Genomic DNA, 10382 nt, shown 5'->3' on the forward strand with positions numbered 1-10382 from the left:
TTGCGCTTGCAGTCTACGTAATTTGCCTGTAAGGTTTTTGAAAATTGTACACGAGTTGTAATTTCGAACACACATTGTTCCCTATTGAAATCAGGTAAGCTAATTATTTCCTTATATGATTCAGTTTTTATCATTTAATGACTAACAAAACTTTTTTTAGTTTATCAAAAAATTACTCAACATTATTCGATGTCAATGAAAAGGCAGTCAGAACATATACGGTTTTACCCTGATATACAAGCAGTCTGAATGGAACACGAAAACTGAAGTTGTTTCAATATATGCTTTTTACCCTTGCTATAAGCAAGGGTATTGAAATCGGGTTCTAGACTTTTTCCCGTAAATAATTTTGTTCACAGAGGTTAGTGTAATCGGAATTTTAAGTTTTGCTTATGGCTGACATTCTCAATTTTTTGAAAATTCAAGTATAACTACCATCAAGCAAGTAGTAGATAGGTGGAGTTCGTTTCGGGCAAATTGTTTTTTTTTTCAAATAAATTTACGGATTTGTGGTTTTTATCCTAGTTTATCCTCATTTCCCGTGTTTTTTAATGCCATTTATATTACCTGGTTCAGTTTTGAATTATTTTTTAAAGCATTGGTTTTATTTTGCTTCAAACATATTTTATTATAATTCAAAGTTATGTAATTTGTAATTTTACCAGCTCGATCTGTTGAAAATAAAATTTTCTTCTTTTTTTTGTTTTGATATATTCGGCCAATATTATATCGGCCCAATGGCCTCATGTTGCCTCTGACGAGCGAAAAAATCTTTGTGTGTGTTTTGACGGCGAAGGGGACTTAATAACTCTCATTACTTTTTGTTTTTTTTTGTTTCGGCTGATTTTATATCGGCTTAGTGGCCTCATTTTATTTGATATGACTAGCAAATTAAGTTTTTGTGTGTGTGTTTTGAGGAAGAGGGTGACCCTTTTTGATTTTTTTTCAGCTTAAATGGTTTCTGTTAACGTATTTTCGGCTTTGTTACTGCTTGGTAAGTTCTCTTCCGATGCTATTTTCGGGTAATATTGTCTTGGCAACTGTGTTTAAAATATAGCATTGATCAGTTTTATAGGTTTAGTTTTGCCGGCTTTTCAATTTTAGCGGCTTCCTTCTTTTGCATCGCAGGTGGTGCGAAACTCAGCTTCGCCTCTGTGTTAAAATTGCTCTCGGAATTTTCGAATTTTGTTTCATTTAATTTTTTGTTACGTTTCAGAGTTCATATTACACATGCGAGCTAGCGAAAGTGTTCTCAGGTTGCGAATCCATTTTTTGTAGCCGAGCTCGCTAATAAAAATACTCATTGGCATTTCTGCGGCCTAGCATTGGCAATTAAATAGAATCTGTTGTATCTGCGTTATTTTGGTGGCTACTGTTTGCAGATATACAAGTGATCATGTCCCCGATGCAAGGACGTGAGATTCTCAATCTATTGGTTTGATTCCGGCAGACTTAAAAATGATTTAGCATTGGTAATACAGATAGATTTTGTTGTATTTGCTTTAACTGTAGCAAGGTTTGTAGATATCGGGACGTACGGAAGTTTTCAATTAGCAGGTTGGGGCTTCGATTCCAGCACATGTTAAAAAAATTTTTTAAGAGTAATGAACGTAGTGAAGACTTATATAGGTCTTACTGATTTTTTTTCAGAAAAAAGTCTTAAAATATTGATGCACTTAGGTATATATGCACTTTTTGGGTTCAATTGAAATTCAAAGGGCATCTATTTTTTTTCTTTGAAATTCGAAAGTCGAGTTTTTTTTTCAATAAGCCAGTTTGTTTTATATGTTTACTTGCGTTCATTACTCTTTTCCAATCTTCGATTGGCTATGTTTTGCATTTTAGTTAACTTTTCCTTATTTCAATTTTAAACTTTTTTCACTCTTCGCCTTCTTATCTATTTTGCTTGCGAAGTGCTGAAATTGTCCAGTACATCATGGATAGTTATGAAGGTGGTCTTGCTGTGGAAACATCCTCGGAAACAACACAACCAATTTGAATTTATGGGCTGAAGTTGGTTCTTGAGCTTGGATTATTTTCATGGCGGGGAAAAACGGCAGACAAAAGTATTGAAACAGATAATTGATCGAAGAACGGTCGTATTTGTTTTTATGATACAGACATTGAAAGGTTTTGAGCGCTTAGACTAAAAATGGAAATAATTTACAGACAAAATAACTGCCTTTTTGAATCTTGTGCATGGATCGAAAAAGTCGGTTTCATGAAAAATTTGATGAAGCTGTTTTTGTTGGCTTATTTCGATCATCAGCGCTCATATGGCTTATATGAATTGCTTATAAAATCATAGCCGTTTTCGACGCTGGACTAAGTAACTCTTTGAATTTTTTGTCGGTCATTTTTCCGCGGCACTAAGAGAAATTCAAGTTCATCGCCTTCTCAAAGTACCAATTTGATCCCATAAATTCAACTTTTGTGTTGCTTGGGACGATGTTTCCACAGTAAAGAACACCTTGGAAACTAGTTATGATATCCTATCTATTTTACGCCTTCAAAACAAGATTTCCTAATTGTTGACCCTGTAAAGTCCTTTAAAATATTTCATCAAGCATGTGTCAAATTTTCAACCCTTTCTAAAATAGTTGCTGCAAAAACTATTAGGATCATTGTATCTCATTAAAAAACCTTAATGGTACCTGGTAGAAAAAAATTCCGGCTGGGCAAATGCTAATATTCGAATTGCCAACCCACCTCTACAAGGGGGAGGGATAAATGAAGCTGTCTGTCAATTTAATAATGCTGGGCAATCCAAAGTGAATTAGTGCTTTTGAGATGTGCTACTTGCTTGAATTACTTTCTGAGTATTCCAATGTTCCGCTCTTAATGCTGAAACAAGTGACAGGTTTTTTCGGTTACTCTCGCTTAACGGTGTTTGGTTTTGCAATTTTCGGCTAGCGCTTAATGATTGGCGAGAGTTAATTCTTGAGAAGTAGATAATAAATATTTCTCTACACTGCAATGCGTTGACCTCGAATCGATATGGATTGGGGGGGGGGGGGGGGGGGACTGGCGACACTGTTCTCTATATATGCTATGATGCGAACTGTCCCCTTTGTCGTGATTGAGATGACTTCAGTTAGCTGATCATACTTTAAGAGCCACCAACAAATGATGGTTATGTCTTGTGGTGGTGGTTGTGTTGGTGTTGTTAGTAGCGGCGGAAACTGCAGCATTGCCGCATTATCAAGCAAGCAACTCAACTATGGAGATATAGAACTAGGAGCTAGATATGTGCCAACCTCTTATTTTTAGTGATTCCTTGTGCCTGTGTGTGTCCTATGGCACGATACGAGCGCTGCTGTTGCTGCTACTAAAGTGCCGCCGTCCCAAATATTGCGGCGCGCTGCCGTTCCGCTGCTGCGCGGAGAACAAAATTGAATTGAGGCGATATCGTTGCAGCAAATATGGAAATAGAAGAGAGAGATATCGCAACGCAACGCAAGAACTAAAGTCAGCGTATCGCCGTGCCGCGCCATATGCGCTCAATATTTGCTGTGCTACTTTGCGTTGCGCGGTTGTATCGTGGTTCGAACAATTCTTAGTGCGCTCCGCAAATATTGTAATATCGACTAACCAACGAAGTTCGGTCCAACTCAAGTCGAACTCGACAACTGTAGTTGTACCACCACCGCGCTACCATACAGTTCATAACCTAGTCCTCAGTGTATTATAATCCACCAAGTAAGTACCACCACTATTCACCAACCTTCACATTAAATTTGTTCCGATTCTAGTTGCTTACTTTTGCCTATGGTTGCATAGAATTACGTTGTTAGACTCTCAATTTGCCAAGCTCGCGTTGTGTTGCCAACTTAGTGAGTGAGTGTTGAGCTTTATCTTTCAATAATTGTCACTGGCCAAACACGGCGTCGCGACTAACAATGCGAAACGATAGCTTAGCCTCATACATCGCATTTGAGCTTTCATAACACGGCAACATTGCAGACACGTCAGAACTTCCTTTGAAGCAACGCAATAGAATCACCGCCCGGGGACACATGTAAGTTAACTTTATAGTTAGAAAAATGCCTCCCGTCGTCTGTTTCCAGTTTCTAACCCGTCGCTGTTGTCGCATATCGCTCCTAATTTTTATACTTGTAATTTGTAGGTTTCCTTTGCAAACTTGAAGCATCGAGCCGGAACGCATTAAAGGGGCCACAACTGCAGTCGTTTCGTATGTAATGTGATGCTGATGGGTGATGTTATCACGTGCAACAACAAGTAAAGAAACTCGATGTAATTGGTCGCTTTCATAATAAAACTTTGTAAACCGGGAAGACGCCGTACGCTATTTAACGTCCTCAATATATAGGGGAATGATCACATCATTATTAGCTAAGCTAGGACAAACCACGAACTACGTTTTTGCCCTGTTTCAGAAAATAGTAATTGTAAAACTAACTCGCGTTTTTGTTTTCAGTGTTCTCAACAATATTACATATCTGGAAAGTGAATTTTCCGAGTCAATTTATCCTATCATCAAGACTGGAATCTTTCAATTAACTAATTAGTTAAATCAACAATTCCTTGTCATCGCGAATACCCTCTGATCCTTTTACTCAATTACCCGCATTGTTTCATTAAAAATATCCCCTCTCTCGGAAAATATCTTAGCTCTGTCATTTTCTTTCATTTTCGAAATATGGCAGGCGGCGATTCATGTGAAGGTTTTCTCCTCGAAAATTTGCTCAAAAACTTCAGCTCGCCACCGCCTCTCATTACCCCAGTTGAAACCAGCCCGGATAGTTCCCCCAATTTAGCGTCTCAACAGCCGGCGTCCAAGATGAATTCAATTTTGGAAAAGTTGACAGCCAATGCGATGGCAAATGTAAAAAAAGAAAACGAGCAAAATCCTACCTTTGAGGCAATAAAATATGAAATTAATTCTTCCGATAGAAATTCGCCGAAATGCCCAGGTATTGTTTCAATTTCCAGTTCGAATTTTACAAACTCGATCTCTAATACAGCCCAAATTCCCACAGTTCCAAGATTAAAAATTATCCCGAGTTATAATCAAGAAAGAAGCACTTTGAGTGATCTTTTGACCGGTAAAAATCAAAACCCGGATAACAAAAACTTCACCCACCAGAATAGAGTATCAGAAACTAGTCCAACTTTTTGCGGATTTGACCGCGGAAGTGATGAAAATTGGGCGAAAAAGCCGACAGGAAGTATTTTGTCTTCCTTTTTGACTTCGGGTTCGTTGCCGACCATCGTCTCGAACGTCAGCACATCAGATAATTCCCTGGAGAATTTCTCAGCCAAGTTTCTAAAGAATGTTAACAACGATGATTCATCGTCGGATTTTTCCTTACTGAGAACGTGCGATTATTGCCAGCAAAGCTTTGTGACTTCGGAAGAACTGATTCAACACTTGAAAGATGTTCACGCTATTGTTGATTCGTTTTCGCCGAGCGATAACTCGAACGAACAAATCAAGATAAACGACAATCACGCAGACGAAGGACATTTGGCCGCTAATCGGAATGATACCAACGATTACGAAGCCGGCAGTGACTTTGAAATGAGAGACGAAAAAGGGTTTCACAACGGAAGAATGAAAAGAAAGAATGAGGATAACGCGGAGGTTGGCGAAGACGATGACGACGCTAATGACAACGAGGATGATTGTGGCTCAGAGGAAGGGGGTGGTTCCACAAACGACTCATCAAGAGTGTCTAAATGGAAAGTGAGAAAGTATTGTGGTAAGTCGCAACTCGGATTTTTTGGAAAAATTTGGGTGTGCTTTTTTTGTTTGCATTGACAGGGCGATGTTTTTAGCTTGAGGGATTGACGTACAATTGATCAATGACAAAGCGAGCTTTATGCAGAAGTCATTGTAACGTTTATTGAATTAAGTTTCCTGATAGAACTAATTTAGCGCCAATTTGATATAGGCGGCAGTGTATCTGATAAATAAATCTGCGAAAATGATAAGTTTTAGGGCATAAGTTTGAAGTTTCATTGGATTTACTTGCATGTTTTAAATTAATAGTTAAAACTTTTATTTGCCTTGCAGATGTCATTTCGTCTGCCAAATCAACCGAATCCATCAGCTGGGTCACTGAGATCTGGAATAACTGGATCATCAATCACGACTCCCCAGACGTGGCCACTTCGGACTGCGATTTGGAAAACCTGTTCCGAGCGAGACTCAAACACAGTCCAATCCTCCTGGCACAGTTTGCGAGGCAATGTAAACAAGCGGACGGCAAAGACTACCCTCTGAGAACTCTTTATAGCATATTCAGCATCATACAAATGTATTTGAATAACGAAAAGATCTCGATCAACATATTTAAGGATGAAAAGTACTCCGAGTTCCAGAGAGCACTACATGAGAAAATGAAGCCGATATCGAGAACTATGACCGCCAAAAGTTCAATGAAACGAGGAGTTATAACTGAAAATTTGGAAAAGGAGTTATGGGATCGGAAGGTTCTGAGCACTGCAGATCCAACCATGCTTTTACGGACTGTGTTTTTCTTAGTTGGAAAGCATTTCAACCTTGGCAGTCGCCAAGAGCATCGGAACTTACGAGCTGGGATCAACTCCCAAATAAAAGTAGTCGGAACAGATGAAAACGAGCGAATTGAGTTTACCGAAGATAGTTTATTCGGGCGTGAGTTCAATAATATTCAGCGGCCGACAATTTACAAAACAGAGGCTTGGAACTGTCCTGTGAAGATAATCAAACTATACCTCTCGAAACTTCCGAGGTATGCAGTCGCTTTTTACTGCAAACCGAAGACTGACTATTACACAGCTAATGACTGGTATTATAATCAGCCGATTGGAGTGAACACTTTGTCCAAAATAGTAGAGTCAATAGCCAGAGATGCTGGCTGGGATACGAGTGTTAACTGGAGTGGTGCTTACGTGTGCAGTATATGTCAGAGATCTTTCAGGTTCCAGTGCAACTTGTCCTATCATATGAAGTTTCATTTCATGGACAAGCCACATAAGTGCAATTTGTGCTTCAAAGGATTTGCGAGCAAAACTCAACTTTGGTCTCACAAGAGGGAAGTTCACAAGACTGGTTAGTAGGTTTTACTGCTAGTGTTGTTAAAAGCAGTGGTTTGGTATGTTTGAGCGTTATTCTTCGGGAGAAGTCAAAAATAACATTTTAAAAACTTCGTCTTAAATTATGGTCTAAAAAAATTCTTAACTAGCTGTTATCATCATCCTCGGTCAAGTTGATTCGATTAGAGAAAAAGAAGAAAAATACGCGAAGGTAAATAAAAATGAGAAATTCAACGCTGTGACTAATGCCATTTTCTAGTATATTTGTCAATGGTTTGTTTAGATGTGAAATCACCTTCAAATCAGTACACGAAAGTGCAATCTTCAGACGGCAAGTCATTAGGTTTTGGAAATCAGGGGTCAGCCGAGGTCATGCCTCCTAATGTAGTCTCAACTTCACTTTCAAACAACGTGAATAATTCTTCTTTCCCATCAGAGATTCGAAGTTCGTTTTCAAACCCTTTGAACTTGTCGGGAAAACCCTCGGTTAATAATCAAATAGTTAATAGTTTCGGTATTCCGACCATCACGACTAATCCGGCGCATCAAATTGCAAGTGATATTTACGCATGTTTTAAGTGCTCAGCTAAGTTCTCTAGCGCTCATCAAATGATAACGCATTTAGAAAACCATATCATGGATTTAGAAAAACGTCTGAATCTAGCCATAGTCGCGAATAATGGCTCAACTAACAGGGCCATAGTCATGAGTTCGATGGCGCCCCCGATTACGAGGCCAACGGATAAAGCGCCACCTCTCGAGCGAAGTAATGTAATCAACATCACTACATTGCCGCCACATATTCAAGTTCAGCATGTTCAAACTCAACAGAATGATACACCGCCTCTATTGAACGGCTTTGCTCAACTGGAAAATCAAGTTTCAGACTTGCTCGCTAAAATCGAAACTGCCGATCATGTTAAAGAAGAATCAGTTTCTGATACATTTTCGGTTTTTAGTAATAATGAAAACAGTGAAAGTGTAGTAAGTGACGGAATGACTTTGTTACTATGCCCAGTCTTGTGCCAATGTGGTCCTTGCGACGAAGTTTTCAGCAGTGAAAGTGACTTAAAAGACCATGTGATGTCTCATAGTTCTCCAGAAGACAGGTCCAAATGCAAGAACTGTGAAATGGATCTAGTCAAAAATGAAGACACTTTTTTCCTTGAAGCTTCGAGTAAGCCGAAAGTTACATTTGATTTGAAAACTACAGTCGAAGATATAGAAAGTTACGAGAACTCAACTCATTCGGGCTCAGACCTGATCGAAGTAGTTAAAAGTGAAGACCATGAAATACTATCTTTTGACGCTGAGGATTCGGGGACGCCTCCAGCTGCTCCTCCAGCGCCCCTAGAATTCACATTTGATTCGGCATTGCCAAGCATGGTGCCGAGTAACAACCGATTGAACGATATCCCGACATTCGACATTGACGATTTTGAAGGAACTAATGAGAGCGAAAATCGATTTATGTGCGAGAAGTGCGATGAGACGTTCGCAGATCGGTTCAGACTCGCGAGGCATCGTCGGAAACATAGTCGTGATGAACGTCCGGATCCGAGAACTATTAACGGGTCCAAATTCATGTGTACTTTATGCAGTATTCCGTTTAGAAATGAAGACGATCTGGAAGTTCACAAATCATGGCATGCAAATGGCGAACCGTTGCAATGTGAATTTTGCTGTGTGATTTTATCTAGTCGACTTAGTTTAAAACGACATGTTTTGCACGTTCACGTAGTGCGCAAACCTCATATGTGCAACTCATGTAATGCTAGTTTCGAAAGGTCTTCTCATCTGTCGAAGCACAAGAGAGAAGCACATGGATTGTGACGAGAGTGATTCAAAAACTTTTATCAATGCAAAAAAACTCACTTTGCTTAATAACGATATCATTTATGGTTTAATTTATTCGGTCTGGAACATAATTTCTTACAATTTATTTGGACTTAATAGATTTTTTTTTGTTTCAATTCAATTCGAATAAAAACAATGCAATGACGAGAGGGCTCAATATGTCAAGTTTGTTGTTCCGACTTCCGATACGAAAGTAACGGAATATTTGTGCTCAGGGTGGTTTTTTTTTCTTCAGACAAATTTCGACTTTTTAACTAGCCCTTTTTTGACGGAATTTCTTATATCATTCAAAAGGCATTGTTGTCCTGAGCTTAAATTTGAAAAGATATTCACCTCTGATCCTTTTTTGTTAAGTTATGGGGGTTTGAAGATTGTCATTTTGGCCAATTTGGGACAATTAACGCGCGATATATCTCGCTCTATTAACGCGTAAGCGGAGATTTAATCCGTCTTAGAAATCGTTCCAAATTGATTGAAAGAAGCATGTTCGCCATAATTGATTTGTTGCGAGGAGCGAATATTATCCTCTTGTACTTGAAATGGCGTGTGGGGGGATGATTTGCATATAAAACTTCAAGTTTTAGAATTTTTTTTCTTTTTATTTTATTACGTTTAATTTTTATAAGGTTATTACTGCTCCATAAACCTTAAAAGGCAGTCGGACCATTCAGGGCTTCGCCCTGATACAAGCAGTCTTGTTATATTATGCAGTTCATTAGAGCTGCATTAGTTGCTAAAGCTTTTTATTGGTTTTGATAACTCATGAGATTGATCCTAAACTTACTTTCAGAACCGGTATTTTTGGCTTTATGCGCCTTGCCTCCCCTCAGTTTGACACATCAGGATAGAAATTTGATTCAATTTTTAAAAAAAGGAAATCAAGGCAAGCTAACACGAAAAATTGGGCAAGAAAAGCAGGCCTATTAAGTTTTTGTTATGATTTTTTCTACTAAGTTAAAAGCAAGTTTTTAAATATGGAAACAAAATATTGCTTATGAAGTGTTTTTGATATTTTGGTGCTGAAGTCGGAATCTACAATCATTCGTATTAATTTTTCTAAAAAATTTTTGACTCATGACTGCAAGATGAAACGTTTAAATTACGAGAGGAGAAAGATCTAAATAAATTCAGAGAAGATGAGTACACGGCGCACAGACAATTCGGCCTAAGACAATTCAGCCAGTGTGAAATTCAAGCAATTCAGCCAAAAATAAACAGACAGTTCAGCCTGAGACAATTCAGCCAGTTTTACATAACACTAGATTCAATAAACAAATCAGAACTGGAGTAATTTCTCGGTTTAAGGTCGCCGGTGGGCACGCTATTCGCGCGTCACCGCTTCGCGGCGATTAACGGCTCTAAAATTCGTATAGAGTCCTATCTGTGTTGGCAAGCTCGCAACACGTTGGCGCGACTGCGGCGGTCACTATTATTGGCTGAATTGTCTGCATACTTCTGGCTGAATTGTCTGAATTTCAAATCTG

General features: G+C 38.8%; 1 protein-coding gene across 1 annotated transcript; it reads left to right on the forward strand.

Annotated features, from left to right (window-relative positions):
• The first annotated feature begins 5225 nt into the window (after nt 1–5225).
• Nucleotides 5226–8981, forward strand: LOC134854032 (zinc finger protein Xfin-like). Its single transcript, XM_063870098.1, has 3 exons — nt 5226–5723; nt 6038–7057; nt 7325–8981. The coding sequence occupies exons 1-3, from the start codon at nt 5543–5545 to the stop codon at nt 8872–8874; spliced, it is 2751 nt and encodes a 916-aa protein (XP_063726168.1). The 5' UTR covers nt 5226–5542; the 3' UTR covers nt 8875–8981.
• Nucleotides 8982–10382: the final 1401 nt, after the last annotated feature.

This window comes from Symsagittifera roscoffensis, chromosome 9, assembly GCF_963678635.1.
Source record: "Symsagittifera roscoffensis chromosome 9, txSymRosc1.1, whole genome shotgun sequence".
NCBI lineage: Eukaryota > Metazoa > Xenacoelomorpha > Acoela > Convolutidae > Symsagittifera > Symsagittifera roscoffensis.

Coding starts and splice junctions, on each gene's coding strand:
- LOC134854032 (XM_063870098.1), top strand. CDS start 5,543: ATGAGAGACGAAAAAGGGTTTCACAACGGAAGAATGAAAAGAAAGAAT. Junction 5,724..6,037: donor GAAAGTGAGAAAGTATTGTG/GTAAGTCGCAAC, acceptor TTTGCCTTGCAG/ATGTCATTTCGTCTGCCAAA. Junction 7,058..7,324: donor GAGGGAAGTTCACAAGACTG/GTTAGTAGGTTT, acceptor TGGTTTGTTTAG/ATGTGAAATCACCTTCAAAT.